The 18,576-nt window shown below is 46.8% G+C and overlaps 1 protein-coding gene across 1 annotated transcript in view; it reads right to left on the bottom strand.

The window, feature by feature from the left end:
* Positions 1–533: 533 nt before the first annotated feature.
* Positions 534–18,576, bottom strand: part of CHTF18 (chromosome transmission fidelity factor 18) — a gene marked incomplete at its 5' end in the record, with an annotated part of 67,800 nt that continues 49,757 nt past the window's right edge. The window contains 5 exons of the mRNA XM_088465002.1: positions 534–972; positions 3,301–3,358; positions 4,057–4,185; positions 8,631–8,775; positions 12,775–12,905. Of these exons, the coding sequence (XP_088321128.1) occupies positions 839–972; positions 3,301–3,358; positions 4,057–4,185; positions 8,631–8,775; positions 12,775–12,905 (597 nt within the window). The remainder of the gene's footprint in view (positions 973–3,300; positions 3,359–4,056; positions 4,186–8,630; positions 8,776–12,774; positions 12,906–18,576) is intronic.

Below are 18,576 nucleotides of genomic sequence, written 5' to 3' on the forward strand. Positions count from 1 at the left end.
CTTTCCGGTCCCCTGTGTTTTTATTTTTTCATTACCTCTAATAATGGGCACAGATGCCAGTACCTGGGTTGAGAAAAAGTAATTGCACACTCATCTTCATCTCCTAAACTGAAAACAAATTGTTAAGAGTAACCTGAAGGGGCCCAGCAGCACTGTAAGATGAGGCATACACACTGAGCCGGACCCAGCGCCCGATTTGGTAACGTATACACACTCACCAATCGGCCGGTCCATATGCCTGGCCAGTCAGCACAACTGGGCAGAATTTAAATCGCCCAGTAGTGATGTCCGCGGGTCGCCTGAACACATCGGCAGATGTACCGATATATCGTCATCGGCTGTGCTGCAGGGCTGACCTGATATGTACTATGCAATATGGTCGTTCCTCGGCTGGACGATTGTGCCACAATTGTTAGGGGAGAATGATAGGACACGTTGAAAAACAAGTTACCCAAGTTAACAGGACAAAAGGGTGATAACAAATCCACAACACGAAGTTGTTTATAGTAGAATTTTAAAAAAAAGTACCACATTTTATGAACTCTGTTTATTATATTAATTTTGGCAATACAAAAATGTTCCCATTCCAACTGGGAATGATCTGTTCCGGATCTGACTTTGCGCTGGTGCGGACAGGAAACGAGTGAACGTCTTTTGTAATACAGCCTCCGTATATATAAACAGCTTCTGTAATAGGCCATATCTTTCTTCACAGTAAGGCGGTAACAGTCCCCCCAGGCCACAGATGGGTTTATAATGTTATCATTGCCCTTTTCTTGACGCATAAAGTCTTAAATTCCACTTTCTGTTTTTCCTTTATATAAAAATGACACAATCATCATAACAAGTCCTTAATGTACACGTTACGCCGCACAGCGTTCGATACCCCTTCGTTAAAGCGAAACCAGACGTGGCTGTTCCCAACAGCTGTCCCGATCTTTCTCTCCACAGAATCCTCCTGGTTTGTGCTCGCTGTGGGGACAAACATTATGGTTATAAATACAGAACAAAAACATTTTATTTCCAAAGCGCGCAAAAAAAATAAAATAAATCACCACCACGTTCTGCGGACTCCAACACCAAATCTCGCCCTAGAAAAATCTGACCACAGCCCTATAATCCAGACAGCAGTTTATCACACAGTTACATGGCGTTGTGTATTGACCACCATGTTTTATATTAACAGACTGATGCTTTCTGCACAGATCCTATATCTGCAGTATTATGACCAGAGCTTTGTACACTCACTGCGGCTATTGCCAGGCGTGCGTAGTGTGTACATGCTTGACTTGTTGCTGTTCCCGAGTCTGCCAAATCGTTCAAAATATCGTCTAGTGTGTACAAGGCTTTAGGGTTCACTAGGACTTGTAGTTATACAACAGCTGCAGACACATAAGCTCTAGAATCAGCAAGCTCATGTATGCTGTTGAGTAAGATGGAGCATCCATTTTGCTGTAGTCTTTTACAGTTTAGAAAGACTACCACTGTATAATGACTGACGAATACAGGAAAGGCAGGCATTTTATGGGTTAAAACAACGCATTTGGCGGGGAAACGTTTCACTGAAGTCACTGGTTGCCAATGATTTGATGCATCCCTGTGCAGTTTCATTCAGCCCACAAAATGGCTGCCTCCACTGTACATAGGCCACAGATGTACAAAGGGATAAATAGAACATACTAATTGTAGGTTCGCTTTAATACGAGCACTGCCCCGAGAGAAGATACAGCATTATACTAGCATACATGATTGCCAAATTAAATGTATAAAGATAAAATAATGAACCGAGTGATAGAAGCTGCTGGAAGAAATCATCAATTATTCAAAGCAACGAATTACAGCTTATAATAGGAAAGGCTTATAACATGGACAACGCAGCCCACTGCTACAGCACCTTCTATGCATGTGGTAAGCTTTTTCCCATATTCATGGAATCAGAAGCTATATTCAGTGGAGGAGGAAACTTGTAATTAAATGCACTCACACCCACCCAATAAACAGACACCAGCTGGGCAGTACACTACATAGACCCATAATACACTTTCAGAAAGGAGTTTAATGTGTAGGACATAAAATATGCATACACAGTATCCTACAAGTAGTCTGGAGACCAATATTACAGTGTTCCCATCTCTGAGACACAATGGCTTCTGTGGTGTATAACAGCATCAATAGGCCAAGTATCGCTTGAGATGCTAGCCTGGAGGGGACAATAGGTGGCGCTGTATCTCAAATTGTCAGTGTCTGGTCTCACTTTTTCTGATAGTCTACCCTCTTCTAGGAATCCTCCATGTTATGAAGTACCGGTCAAGGCAAAGCGTATCTCAGTCTTCCCTGCTCGTTTGAGGCAGCTATCATTGGCTCAGTGCTGCCAATACTGTAGCCATCCCCCACTGTTAGTTTCCATTGCTAGACTAATTCCACCTAACAGTTACTTGCCCACTGCGGTGTCCTTCACAGCACCAACATCCTATCTTTACCACATGGAATTACTACAGAGCCATTCATTTTCTTCAGACAGGGTAGCCCATATCTACACATGCAACTTTACTGTGGTAAGTAACGACATGCAGTCTTGATTTTTTGCAGGGAGAGCTGGAATGAGCCATGTAGGTGTGCACTACACAATATCACTATATAGGGGAGAGGATGGATGTGCCCCAAGGCATGGGAACTAAAAGTAATTAAAAAGCCATCACGGCTTTGCGGATGGTGTGTTTCAGATCATGCTCAGGCTGGTTTCTGCTAAGAATTTCCATAGGGCTTTGAAGGTAACCTTTATCGGTGAGCATGTCCTCCTTCAGGTGCATTGCGAGCAAGTCCATAAAAGGATGTTTAAACTCCATTCTTAAGGATTCAGGTCTTGTTCTGGAGCTGAAGCCCCTATCAATCACGATGCCCCAGGTATTCATTCTGCTGGTCTCCAACCTATCCAAAATCTGCAGAAAGACTTCCCTAAAAAGGGCCCATTCCCTTGGCTGAAGGAGATTGTGCCAGATATAAAACACTCTTAGCTTCCTACTGCCTGGATGAGGACCGCTTTGACTGCTGGAATATCTAGCGCTGCATCTTACAGGCTCCTGCTGTAATCTCCCCTGGTGTCTTGGCATTGCTTGGAAAACCAGCAGTGATCCAGCTCAGCCCCCAGTGAAGCTCCCTCTAAGGTATAAAATGTAATGGGACATAGGCGCAATCCGCTCCTAACCCTTGATATACTCCCACAATCAGACTCAGAGGAGATCCGCAGTGCACAATGACAAAGTGATAGACAATATCATTCAGAACATCGCTCTAACTTGCCTGTAAGCTTAGAAACCACCGTCTTGACTATCTGGCGTCCAAAGAAATCCTTTTCAGGCTGTAAAAGGAAAAACAGTAAAGGACATGTGCATTTATCATGGTTTCACTTTTTGGGCCATGTACACATCTGACCATGTTTTCTAAAGCTGGGTACACACTATACGATATGTGTACCCTGCCATGACACGACTTGAAGGAACAATATATCTCGCCGGCTGTACACACTGCACGATCCAGTGTAAGTCTGTGCGATATATCGTTCCATGGTGCATTTAGCAGCATGCTATCGTTTATTGCATCGTCTTATTTGCTGTGCAACAGAAGCAGATGCCGCCATGTTAGAAGGATCCACCTAGTGTAATGGGCTACTATGGAAACGCCTCAGCGCCAAGCCTCCTATTCGCCAACACAATGAAGTCTGCAAATCACTAGGAGATGTATTAGGGCACCTACTACCCGTGTCTTGAATGGGAGGCCGGCGTGCAAAGTCCTACCCTCCACCTTCTGTATATGGAGAGCGGGGGCTCTGGTTACTTATATTCATTAACAGCTCATCTTTACTGTAACAGCGTCTCCTTTACTGTAACAGCTCATCTTTACTGTAACAGCGTCTCCTTTGGCTTCAGGAGCATGAAAATGAAATTAAACACCCTACTGTATATGTTTTATAATTTTTTTTTTAGGTCTTTTTGGTGTACATATGCCGTGCGTCCTGCCACAGGGTGTAACTGAGAAAGGTATAAAGACCAGGCCTACCTTCTCCTCAAATGTGGTCTTCTTCACAATGTGCTCTAGGCGTTGTTCATGGTTTAAGGTGCCAGGTTTGGCGGCAGTTTTCCCTGCACTCTTCTCCTTGACATCATCCTCCATTTTGTGATTAGCATCCTGATAACAGATACAATTGGGAGATGGTCAGGGCTGTGGTAATGTCACCTTAATTACACCCATTGGCTGACAATATGCACTTAGGCCCTGATTCAGAGCCGGACGCTCTGACCAGAGCGCTCACTCTGAATCAGGGCCCAACCTCCATAAATATGGAGCGTCCTCCTGGACACTCGTATAGCTGTGGGTCACCACCCACAGCATATACGAGCGTGCAGGTTGAAGGTCGCGACCATCGCCACTGCGAGCCGAAGCCTGCGGTTGAGTTTCTCAACTGCAAGGCCCGGAATGATTTTGGCTCTATCAGAGCCAAAATCACTCCCGCTGACATCACTAGTGATGTCAGTGGGGCCGGCTTCTGACGGTAGGCGTTCCCTTGGGAACGCCCCCGTCTGGGAGGCACGCCCCCGGCACGCCCACCAAAGGGGGCGTGCTGTCAATCAACATCGACAGCACCGCCCACTTTGATCAGACACAACGAGTGAAGGAAAGTCCTTCGCTCGTCGCGTCTCGCGCATGACGGAGCTCCCTCCATCGTGCGCATGCGCAGTGCACACCATCGACCCACTTGTGAGCGGACAGCCGCTCGCGAGTGGGTCTGAATCAGGCCCTTAGTCTTTAAATGCGCTTTGGCAAAACTCAAGAACCGCTGACTGCTGTCAACAAATCCGCGTTTGTGTGTCGGTAGATACCAGTATACGCATTTCCAACTGGTATGTTTCAGATCATGTTCAATCTATGTGGGGAGCAAATTGGGAGGAAAAATAAAAAAATATGCAGAGATGGTGCCACAACTTGGTCTCCAAAGGGAGTTATCCAAAAAAATAAATGAGATTTTGTACTTTATCATTAGATCCTTTCCTCTGATGCTGTAGTCGGACAAACAATGGTTTATACCAGTGAGCTTCCCAAACTCCGCCATTACAGTCCATGCTTGAGTCCAGATGATTAAATCAAATTGACTGATGTACTAATTAATTAAGTCACCTGTGCTCAACCATGGATTTCTCTAAAGCTTCATACACACGGTACGATCTGTACCATCAACAACCACTTGAAAGATCTCTTTCAGTGAAGTCATCCTGTCACATCTCTTCATAGGCAAAGTTGACAATATCGTGCAAGTTGGCCTGCATGTACGGACGATCATAGATATCGTTATTGTTCATGCAGGAACGCGCATATCGTTGGTTGTTCACTGCATAAAAATGAACGATATGAATGATATATCTTTGAACGATATCGTTATCGTTCATAGATATGGGTACAGTGTGTACGCTCCTTAAAACCTCAACTGTTGGGGAGCCTTGAGGACCGCGTTTGGGAGACTCTGGGTTACACAGTGCATAGAGAGAAGATTTTATGCTGAGGTTGGGTTTATTGTAAATGTGATGTTCAGGCAATGATTTATCTCTGATAACAGAATGTAAATGTGCTTCTATAATTAATCTTCAAAAGATTTTGAATATCAACTATAGATAATATATATCTCTCTCTCGATTGGTGCATTCTCATAAGAAACCTTATTTTCGCACCAATGGAAACCCTGAAATCCACTTAGACGTAATCAGAGCGATACATATTGAGAGCTGACAATGCCAGACATCAACTCACTGTCCTTAAATAATCAGATCAAAATAATACACGTGTCAGTGTAACGGTTACTTGTCACAGGATGTATCCACTTCTAAATGAGTATTCACCGTGCTGCCTATTAACACAGTATTATGGATAATCCTCCCAAGGCGGGCGAGATGAAATCCACACAAATTGTGCTGCAAGAATAGATCCGCCATTCAGATTTCCATCCTGCTAGGATCAAACAAGCCGACTTCAACTGACACACAATAGCTACTGAGCTGTAATGTACGTTACCGATATATATGGCCTACATGCAGAGTCTCCCCAGCAACTAATTAGAGCCTTGTGCTACATGTCACATCCTGCCGCTGGGCTCTTAGTGCAGTAAAGTGCTGCCGCCGCCCTGTGCCCCGATATTCTTAGTGCCTGCTCTCTCCAATTGTATCAGCAGCCTGGCATGGACCAACACAGTTTACATCGTTGCGGCATTCAACGCTATGGACTGTCTCTCCTGAGTGACATGCACACGCGTGATGTCCACACTCCCTAACGTATGTTCTTGCTCCTGCTGTCTCAAAGTGTGGCCCTCGTCATTAGCATGGGCTCCTAAGACGCCTGGGTAAAGCCGCAGCGTCTGTGCTAGCCTCGGCTAGCACTGCTTCACAATGGCTGGATTTTGGCGGCAGTGATCTCATTTGACCATTCTGCGGCCAACCACCAAGCCCCCACGTCCTCCAAACAATGGTGGCTTCCACTCACTATACCTTCCCTGGATAATCTAGTTGTCTGTACAGATCACCGCACCTGGTAAGAAAACCTGTCCGCTGGTTAACGCCTCCCTATCCTCATCCACCCTCTGCGTACACACATTTTTACATACAGACTAGTTGCAAGATATGTTTGCACAGTGGATGAACTTGTAGCTCAGGGTCCCAGATTCCATCATAGAAAAATAATTAAAACGTATAATAATAATAATAATAATAAAACTCTCCCATCCCTACTTGTTGGTACAATTAAACGTGTACATTACAATCTCATTTAATCTCGGCTTCTAAATCCCTCTAAGTGACCAGCTTTATGTACGAGTGGCCCCTCTGCAATCTGGCAATCAGAAATCCAGAGCGGAGTGGCTGCTGTGTGCAGCCGCTGTAAGACTTGGAGACGCATTGCATTGTCAGAGCCGTAAGTAGACTTTTTGGTGCCCTGTGCCAGAAAGAGCATTGGCGCCCCCCTCATTTTTCAAAGGGACATAATGCACCCAAAAAAGGGCCATGGCTTCATGGGGAAGGGCCAGGGAAGAGGTAGGGGAGGCCAGGAGATGCTAGGGATGAAATAAGAGGAAGCTACAAGCAAGAATGATAATAAACAGAAATTTGACAGGCCCAAACAGCGCCCCCTGACCTGTGGTGCCCTGTGCGATGGCACCGGCCGCACTACCCTAGCTACAGCCCTGAGCATTGTTATCATACAAGGAGAGGGAAACAAAAAAAAAACAAAAACACAACGGAAACCTGATTATTTCACATGACTAACGGTTCACTAGTAAATCAGAATCAAAATCAAAGGCAAACTTCCATCCCCAACAGAGATAGGCTTCCTGTGCAAGTGTGATTACGCCAATTGTTCCTTAGAGATATGGTTTAAAGACGTATTTTGTTGGCTGAAAGTAGGGCAATGTGATCAAAGTGAGCTCTTGCATCCTGCATGAAATACCTGCTGTATTACTAGTATTTTAGACACCGAGTAAACCACCTGTAAAGCGCAAGGATTTAAAAAAAAAAAAAAAAAGATATATAAATATCATCCTATTTCACCATCCTCTACTGCGGCTCCAGGTTTTACATAGACGACCTTAACGAGGGGAACCATTAACGCCTGTTTACACTGTATCCCGGAGACCAGAGGAAGACGCAAACAGATACTCTCTGGGGCCAGCATGTTACTAAACTCTGAGGCTCGAGGGACAATCAGACATACTCAGGGGTACTCATAAGGATAATGATTGCTGCAGGGTAACTAAGGCTTTAATCCTCCAGTATTCCAAACACTCTGCATCTCATGTAATGAAGATATATTTTTAAAGTCATTTACGTCACTGTGAATTTTATTTTTTTTTCCCCCCGATGGATGTTCAGTTTACAGTTCAGCAAGTTACCACTAGGGGCGCCTGAAGGTAAATGGCTCTTCCCAGCACAAAGGAGAACATATAAAACGGCAATTCCCTAGGCCAGTTACTACTGGAGATAACAGAAATACATTAGGTTTCCCTGGTAGTAATATCAGTGTATTTATAGGTTAGCAAAGAGAAGGCAGCCCGTTTTGGAATTAGGAAAGAAAAAACAAAAACTGGCTCCTTTAAGCCCACTTGTGATATTAATTCATTATATTATATTCAAAACCGTTACAATTGTTCTAATACCCAAACCCTCCGCTACTTAGATTGCTACTACCCCCTTTCCTATGCAAGGCTATACCCAGCAGTAATTTGCTACAGATCAGAGAGTGACAAACTACTTCTCATGCAGTTCCAGGTCTTTATACTAGACGAGAGATAAGGGGGTCATTTAAATTAGACGCGAGGAGAGCTGCCATTTTAACCGCTGCGGAATCGCTGCCAACGGCATCGCAACCTTCCCCTGTCGTGGGCCCGATCTTGCAATGGACTCGTGGATTTTGAACGCAGCTCTATGGGGGCTGCAAACAGAAGTGTGTGTGTACATAGCCGCACTTACACTCGCCGGGTCTAACTGAACCGATCCCCACAGTATAAATGCGACGTCGGCCCGTTGATGCCTATGAATGGCGGAGAAATGATACAGTGGCTTCCATGACGGCTACGGAATGCTTGACACGAGTCTTACCCTTCCCGCGTTCCTCGCCTGCTGAAAGGCCTCCGTCCTCCTCATCTTCTCCAGCTCGATCTCACGGGAGATGAGTTGTTTGGCCTGGTAGGTGAGCTGCTTGCGGGCCGGGAGATCTGGGAAACGGCAAACGTCCTCCACATTGCTGCAAAACAGGGGTGAGAAATGTGGGAGCTGGCACTGGAGAGGTGTGCCTAACACTAGCATGATAAAGACATTGCTATAGAGAGATATATAGTGTGGCTCAGAATGGGACAGTAGCGAGGGTGTAGGACAGTAATATGGACGCATAACGGGTGTGGTGGGGAAACCTATAGGACGGTGCATGGGATGCGCGGAGGTTACCAGGGAGGAGCCGAGGTTCTGGCCAGAGACTGATCTAAGGGGATGTGAGAGGACATTGGTTTCATAGTTCCTACTCAACTAATTCATTTTGCTTCATTTTAAATGGGAACTTGACCCCCAAATCTACACAATTTATCAACATATATCTTCTATATAGCACCAACATTACGCTGTACTTTCCCTCCCCCCAGAGGGATCGCACTATAGTCTCTAACACACAACGCCGACATATCGAGGTCACTTCTGCCAGAAGCCACTAACCCTAGCAGTACGTCATTGGCCAATGCCACTGAGGGCGGCAGCCGTCTGGCGCCGCTCTCCCCTCTCGTGCGACAGACTGGCAGCAGTGTTGTGGAAGCCCGCCTCTACTCTGAGCGCCCCATTCATGTAACTGGAGAGGTCATGTGGGAGGGGCATCGACAACCCTACCGGTCACGGGCTGGTAGAAGGAATGAGAGCAGATTGGAGGATTGCAGCCCGCGGGACGAGAACATGTTTCATCCCCTACTTTACTATACCCACAAAACTGCATTTGAAGGCAGCTTTCTTTAAAACAGCCCCAATAGCTCCTTCTCCCGCACCCCGCGCGTGCAGCAATAGGTGAAGGGCCACGGAGGAGTAGTGCAGTGGTTAATAGGGAAGAATAAAGTCCCTGCTTTAGTGAAGTCCTACCATCTGCTGTCACACAAGTGGGTATTACATTAACCGCACAGCACAAGCTGATAAGTGACAGAGCAAGCGCTGCTGCTGCATAATCTGCTCGTCAGGAGGGATCACCCTGGGAGATTATGTAACAGGCGGTGGATTGATAGCGGCTCTCTGCTCGCTCGGGCTGTGCTGGGGCAGAAGAGAGACGGTAATTTGCTGGCACGCACTAATTCTGCATGCTTTCCCTGCCAAGCCCGGAGCCAGCCTGTGCCCAGGTGACAAAGCCGATCCCCCGATCATTCTGTTCTCTTAGTTCTTGGTGAAATTAGGTGAGGAAATAAATTAAATCCCACATTGGCCCACAGAAGGCGATCACCCATCCCGACTACGACCATTACTGAAATGTTATTGGGTGAAGCCCGTGCCTCAGGGAATCCAGTTTCTCATAAAGGAGTAATTGGCATTAGGGAGGCTTTAACAACCTCGCTAGCGGGATTCTCCTGCTCGGATCTGTACGAGGAGTTGTTGGACCGGACGTATGGGGTTGGTGGTTTTTAAAATTTGTGAATACACCATCCTCATCGCAAATGACAGATTTAGACATCACCTCTGATTTTCGTGACCTATATAGTGACTTCTAAGTAGTATAATTTTTTTTTTTTTTTTTTTTTTTGACTTTGTCTTTTGCACACTTTCGGAAAGCATTTGTGAACATATGATACCATAGGCTTGGATGTTACAGGGTTACCAGCAGGGGGGGCTGTACCATACAAGGTGCACAGACCTCAAGAGTTTATCTGTCCATCCGTACAGAAAGGGATCAGAGAGCCAAGCTTTTTCCCTTCTGCTCTACGGTAGGTTTCTGTCCTCTCGGAGCTCGCCTTAGGACACCTGGGTTACGGTTTGACAGGTGTACCGCCCCAGTCAAACGCCCACCTGCCACTGTCCACCAGGAGATTTACTTAGGTTTGAACTTGAAATTTAAAGTGTCAATATTATAAAGTGCAGAACATGTCACCTTAAATTTCCACCACTTTGTAATGGCACAAATCCACTAGACGATTCAATTGAGCGATAATCGTTTGCAGCTTGTTTGAAAGATGTCTAAAACGACCAGCAATGTGCGCTCCGGCTGGTCGTTTAGACATCTATCATCGTACAAATATGTTGTACAACCTGACGATAACGACAAGTTCAGCATGTTTGCAGATGATTGATGAGCCTGCACTGAACGACTGCTCGCTCAGTGCAGGCTCATCACATAACAGACAAACAACAGCACGATTACAATGTCGTAGTCGTGCAGTCTTTTGCCTGTCGTCTAGTGGATGTGCGCCTCAAGTCTACCCCTGATCTTCTCTATGTTATCTGGGTGTCTCCTGGATCATGGAAACTCTTGCCTGCGGACAGATAATCAGCCCCTGTAGGGATTACGGTGCTGACACACTCAGGTTTGTATAGTTATTTACAGGGGCACAATTCAGTTTCATTTTGGTGATAGTTTACCAATGTAGGCCAGTTTTACTAGATGTTTTATAACACTCTAAGAGCAACTTGTGTGTATTGATAGCTTAAGGCGAAGATGTACCCTGGTTATAGGTGGGTATAATTACTCTATTTCTCTACAAATACGTTATCCTATATACTGGGCTTATTCTGCACCGATATCCCTGGATGTCTCCAATTCAGTACTTATGCAAATAAACAACAGCTGTCACACTCACCCTTTTCAAAGGAAGAGCAACACAAGCTGAAGGAAACAGCGCCACCTAGTGGCCCTATATTTTGCAAAAATGGTCGGTTTGTTCTCTGCACAATTGACTTTTGTTTAGGTGGGATGGGGATAGGCCAAAAAAAAAAAAAATACAAAAAAAGGAAAACATAAAATCTCTCTCAAACATGGGAGCACCGCTGTTTGTGCATGCCCTGTAACTTTAACTACATGCAATGGTTCTGACTTCCTTGCTTTTTATTTGTTCTTTTCATTTTCCGTCAGCCATTTGCCCTTGGACACAACAGCGCTCTGCTGTGCATTTGGTACAGAATATAGCAATTGCACATCAAAGGGTGACAAACATAAGCCACATTGCCTGGTTATGGCTGAAAAGCACAGAGGGAACCAGGAAGCAATTCAAAGTGGTACGTACTAGTCAAAGAATAAAAGCCGCCTGAAGGTGTAAAATCAATTAAAAGAGTAAGCGTGCCTAAATTTAAATACAAAATAAAAAGTAGCCCAGCTCGATTCTAATGGCTATCGCTTATGCAAGTGACAATGGAGGCAAGAACTAAATTTTAAAAAAATATATATTTTTAATGAACAAAAAAAAATAAAAATGCAGGATTGGGTCTTAAACAGGATGTGATGTCATCCCCAGAGCCCCACTTCCTGTTCCTGCAGAAAACCCGCCGTAGTGGCTGGTGATTAGATTTTATTACAGACCATGACGTGTAGCTCTCTACAATACACATAGAATGGTCACACTGTTCAAACAATAAAGCTGCACACACACAACGATTTTGTTACCAACGATTTTATGAACGATTTTCTGTCAGATTTTTTTAAAGTGTCATGAACGATTTTTATGAACTACAAACGATTTTTGCGTATTCCCTTAATGAAAATCGTTGAGTTGACAAGTCTGACTGAACTACAAACTTGAACGCGCATGAACGATCGTTCATCGTTTGACTCAGAAAGTGAACAATTTTTTCAAACGATTATCGTTAAATGATATTGTTTAATGATAATCGTTCAAAAAATCGTGTGTGTATGCAGCTTTAGTGTTACTTGGTGGGGGGTTATGCAATACGTTTCGAGATGAAGGAACTGGAGTGATTTCAGCAAGTTTGCAGCCAAATTTAAAATGCCAGTCAGTTGTAAGACAAAGCCAGCCTATTACATAGCCCCTAAATAGACGGACCACACCGAACATGACATGTTATTGCAGAGAATACACAGATGTACAAGGACTAAGGAGACATCTTACTTCCTGTATGTGCGATATACAAACAATATGTCACTCGCTGGGAACAGGACCGAGTTCTCCTGGTACATACACACCAGATACATTAATGTGTACATGGAGCATTTATAGCTAGCGGAAGGAGACACAAACCACCCCCCCCGTCGGGTGCAGGAGATCCTACTCACGGATCCAGTTTGTAGACATACTGCCCGTCCACGGTGCGTTCCTGGTGGTACGTCAGGTTATAGGCCAGCATGGTGTTAATCAGGTCGGCCAGCTGCTGCTTCTCTTTCATGCTGTACAGCTGTGTATTCACCTGGAGGGACAGACGCCAGACAATCACATACCACGTGTGCAGGAAACAAAGCAATTACATGGGAATGGCCTCATGTTTATAGGTAGGATATTCGAAAATGATGCAAGAAAATAAAATGAGAAACTGAAATGGAATGGTGCTAAACTGCACACTGTGTAACTTCTATAGGAGTTTTAAAACGTACTTCGCCTCAATATTCTTTCAAATTAATGGCAATTAGTTTTGTATACGACACCGAAAAAAAAAAAAAAAACTACTTTGCTTTTGTTTCATCTTTAAAAAAATATGAGCTATGGTAAGAACTTACCTTTGTTATCTCTATTTCTACGAAGTCCATAGGGTTCCACAGGATACCTTGGGGTATAGGTGATGACGTCAGGCATCAGGCACCATAGAGTTAAGTTTTCAGCCTCCCAGGATGCATCAGGGTCCCCTCCTATATCCCGCCCCCGAGCCAAGGTATCTCAGTTACGTACCAAGCCATAGGCCGGAGGAGGAGAAGGAAGAGAGAGAAGAAAGATCTGGACACACACAAGAATCACATTCTCACCAGAGGGAGATGGAAAAACCGGTGACCAGAGTAAAGCCCATCTGCGGCACAGGTGCGACAGGGCGGAAGTCCTGTGGAACCCTATGGACTTCGTAGAAATAGAGATAACAAAGGTAAGTTCTTACCATATCTCATATTTTCTACTTCAGGGTCCATAGTGTATACACAGGATACCTTGGGGATGTCCCAAAGCAGTATCCTTTAAGGGTGGGGACGCTCCTGTGCTGAAAGGAAGATCTGCCGCCCAAAGGAAGCATCCTGAGAGGCAAAGGTGTCAAACGCATAATACCTCACAAAGGTATGGACAGAGGACCACGTGGCAGCCTTGCAGATCTGGACTGCAGAGGCACCACGTCGAGCTGCCCACGAAGGACGCACAGACCTAGTGGAATGAGCCCACACAGAGGATGGAACCGGAAGGCCTTCATGAAGATAAGCTTCTGAAATTGCCACACGAATCCAACCTGCCAAAGTTTGCTTTGAAGCAGGCCAACCCTTTTTACGGAAGCCATAGAGGACAAACAAGGCGTCCGACTTCCTAAACGAGGAAGTGCGGTCAACATAAATCCTTAAGGCCCGCACAACGTCCAAAGTGGCCTCACCCACTGAAAGGTCGGGTGAGTTAAAAGCCGGCACAACGATTACCTCGTTGATATGAAAACGTGAAACAACTTTGGGAAGAAATTCAGGACGAGTGCGCTGCACTGCCCTGTTCCCATGAAAAATCAGGAAAGGGGGTCTACAAGATAGAGCCCCTAAGTCAGAAACACGTCTGGCCGAAGCGATGGCCAGAAGGAAAATTGTTTTAGCTGTCAGCCATTTAAGGTCCACTGAGCCCAGTGGTTCAAATGGCGGTCCCTGGAGAACCCTCAGGACCACAGCTAAATCCCAAGGCGCCACTGGTGGAACAAATGGTGGCTGAATTCGAAGAACACCTTGCATAAAGGTGCGCACACCAGGGATTGTAGCAATCCTACGATGGAACCAGACGGACAGGGCAGACACCTGCACCTTCAGAGAAGCAAGGCGATGCCCATGGTCTAGTACCGCCTGTAGGAAAGCTAACACTCTAGACAGACGGAACTCCCGAGGAGCATAACCTCTCGGCCGACACCTGGAAGAACGTATGCCACAGACGATGGTATATCCTTGCAGAAGGCGGCTTCCGAGCTCTTAGCATAGTTCGTACTACAGAGCTGGAAAACCCCCTGGACCTTAACATGGCCGTCTCAACAGCCACGCCGTCAAAGACAGCAGAGTCAGGTCCGGGTGAAGACAAGGACCCTGTGACAGTAGGTCCGGTCTTAGCAGCAACCGCAGAGGACTGTCCACAGACAGACCCTGAAGGTCTGAGAACCAGTGCCGCCTGGGCCACGCGGGAGCCATCAACAGGAGCGTCCCTTCCTCCTGTTTGAATTTCCGGATTACCCGTGGAAGAAGGGAAAACGGAGGGAAGAGATAAGCAAACCGGAACGTCCACTGGAAGGACAGAGCATCCACCAGAGACGCCCTTTCGTCTCTTGTGCGAGACCCATACACTGGCAACTTGTTGTTGTGCCGCGACGCCATGAGGTCGATCTCTGGAAGACCCCACCTGTCCACCAGAAGTTGAAAGACATCCTGGTGCAAAGACCATTCCCCCGGATGAATGTCCTGGCGACTGAGAAAGTCCGCCTCCCAGTTGAGGACTCCCGGGATGAATACTGCTGATATGGCCAGGAGATTGTGCTCCGCCCAGACCAGGATGCGGGACACCTCTACGAGTGCCACCTGACTTCGGGTTCCTCCTTGCCGATTTATGTTGGGCACGGTGGTGGCGTTGTCCGACTGGACCTGCACGGGGTGAACCCGCTGTGCCTGCTGGAGAGCATTGAAGACGGCGCAGAGTTCCAAGATGTTTATCGGAAGCTCCTGTTCCGCCTGAGTCCATCTGCCCTGGAACAAGTGTGGACCCATGACCGCTCCCAAGCTCCGAAGGCTGGCGTCCGTTGTCAATAAGACCCAGTTCGCCACCCAAAACGGACGACCCTTCTTGAGATGGGTCGTCTGCAACCACCAGGCAAGGGACAGGCGAACCTCTGGAGTGAGCACCATCGTCTAGGACTCTGAGGCAGTCCATTCCATTTGGACAGGATCAATTGCTGCAGAGGTCTGGAGTGAAACTGGGCATATTCCACCATGTCGAATACTGACATCATGGAGCCCAGTAACCTCATTGCCGAGTGTAGACACACACAGCGACTCTGCAGACAACTGCGCACCCTCAACTGCAAGGCAGAGATCTTTTCTCTCGTCACAAAGATCCGCTGCTGACTGGAGTCCAATAAGGCTCCGAGGTGTAGAATCCTGAGACGGGATCAGGGTGGACTTCTGCCAGTTTATCAACCAGCCGTGTCGTTGCAGTACTGCAATCGTCAGATCCAAGTGGCGTAGAAGGAGTTCTGGAGACCCTGCTACCAACAAAAGGTCATCTAGGTACAGCAACATGGGGACTCCCTGCAGCCGCAGGAACGCCGCCATGACCGCCATAACCTTGGTGAACACACGTGGTGCTGTCGCCAGGCCAAAAGGTAACGCCCGGAACTGAAAGTGATCGTTGAGGATTGCAAACCTGAGGAACTGTTGGTGACTCAAAAGAATAGGGACATGCAGGTAAGCGTCCTGTATGTCCAACGACACCATGTAATCCCCAGGTTCCAGAGCCAGAATGATGGACCGTAGGCTCCCCATCCGAAACCGCGGCACCCGCAAAGACTTGTTGAGGGCCTTGAGGTTGAGAATCGGATGGTACGACCCATTGGGTTTCTGCACCAAAAATAGATTGGAATAGAAACCCAGGTCCCTCTGGGAGAATGGAACAGGCACTATAACTCCAGCCTGGAGCATAGTGTGCAAAACCTTCCGCAGTTCCCTGGCTTTGTTCTGGTCTAAGGGAAGACCAGCGGTGAAGAATCGGGATGGGGGCCTGTGCCGAAAGGAGAGGGCATACCCGTGAGAAACCACCTCGTGAACCCAAGTGTGTCGTAGTTGCTGACCAATACTGGGCGAACTGCAGCAGGCGGCCTCTCACTCTGGGATCCCCCAAAGGGAGGCCCGGACCGTCAGGCCGCAGGCTTGTCATCAGACTTAGGGGCCGGACGTCTGGTACTCCAGGCTTGTTTCCGGGGCTTGGCCGATTTTTTTGGGCCAGCCTGTCGGGGAAAAGACTGTGCTTTAGGCCTACCGTGGGCCCTGTAAGGCCAAATGGATGACGTAACTGAACTTGAAGGAACTGCAGCAGACGGGAGACATGTCGATTTGGCTGCCGCCAGCGTGGCTACAATTTTGTCCAGATCCGGACCAAATAGGACTTCTCCATTAAAAGGCAAAACTTCCAAGTCCTTCTTGGAATCAGCGTCCGCCTTCCAAGATCGCAACCATAAGGTGCGACGAGCAGCAACAGCTGCCGAAGAAATCCGAGACGTCAGGGTACTGATATCCAAGGCCGCTTCATTGATATAAGTGGCCGAATCCCGGAGATTGCGTACCAACTCGGACTGTTCAGCCGAACAGTCTGAATCCAAAGACGCCTCCAAATTATCTGCCCAGTGCTCCATAGCTCTAGCTACCCAACAAATGGCCATAGTCGGGCTGACAGTAGAAAGTGAAAGTACAAGTAGCAGCGCTAGCAGAAGTCACATACAATGCAGGAGACCGCATGGACGTCAGTACTAACTGTCCATGCTGTACTTCCAGATGTGCAGCCACAGCTGCCGAATTTTGAGAAAACTTCAGTGGCATTAAGCCCCCCCCTCTAGACATGTGCTCCGACTCCGAGCCGGGCACCAACGAAAACTGAGATGCCTTGGCTCGGGGGCGGGGTATAGGAGGGGGACCCTAGTGCATCCTGGGAGGCTGAAAACTTAACTCTATGGTGCCTGATGCCTGACGTCATCACCTATACCCCCCAAGGTATCCTGTGGATACCCTATGGACCCTGATGTAGAAATATAATTTTTGCCCTGGCCCCCAACACTGTTCCGCCTCTCCCGCCGCAGCACATGTAACTGTTCCCGGCAGGCCGTCAATCTATCCGGCAGAGGTCTGTCCTGTCTCTTGCACAGTGGGAGCCGTTGGATGGGCAGCGTGCGCTACTAATGCGCATGCATGTTGGAGAATGTCTATAACACTGTGCCAGAATGCCCTTAATGACGCAGATAGTAAAATATCATTATTGTATATAATGAGAGGCGAGCTTGATATACTAGAGGTTAATATACTGTAAATTACACCTTTCCCAAACAGCAAAATACTGGGGAGGAAGCAATGCACCAAATACAACATTTCATGGCATGTAGATCTGTTTACCAAGAACAGCAGCTTTTTATTGTTGGATCAATTGAACCACAGGTCTATAGGTTATAACCACATCTATACTATTCTCATACAGGATGTTTAACACGGTACATTGGATGTGATGGCAAGGGCCTGATTAATTACGGATCGCAACTGCGATTGCAATAGCGATTACGCACGCAGTCTCATTGCGATGATATGCTAAGGATTGCAATGGCTATGCCGTCGCAGCACTACATAAGGACGCCCCCCTTACCTTACACACATCCGTAATGTTTAGCAAGACTGCGAAACCATCGGTAACATCGAGCAGCGGCCGGTTCGCACACAAGTGCACTGCTATGCATGCGCAGAAGGCAACAATCGGCCGATTGCGTGCGTAATCGCAGTTGCGATCCATAGCGATTCAGGCCCCAAGTGCGGCATCACAACTACAGTGCGACGTGCTACATTTGTAATCTGCTTTTATGCCTTCTTTATATATTTAGAAAACAAAAAAAAAGGATAATCAAAAGCAACACTAAATTGCATTTTATAACGTATCATACAGCTTAATGGTCACATTTAACGCATTGGAAACTGTAGGGGGCAACGTGGGCACCAACCGGGACCAGGTCAGTGCAGCAGAGCACAGTAACTAAAGACTATAAATAAAAATCTGCAACATGGAATAATAAATCCCCTCTCTGGCTCCTACTTAGCGAGGGCAGCAATCAAGCGCAAGAGACAGTGCAGGGAATCAGAGGGGCTCAGGCTACAGATCTCCGGGATGGGGCAAAAGCTAAA

Source organism: Taudactylus pleione, unplaced genomic scaffold, assembly GCF_031769625.1.
Source record: "Taudactylus pleione unplaced genomic scaffold, aTauple2 ptg000061l, whole genome shotgun sequence".
In the NCBI taxonomy this organism is placed as follows: domain Eukaryota; kingdom Metazoa; phylum Chordata; class Amphibia; order Anura; family Myobatrachidae; genus Taudactylus; species Taudactylus pleione.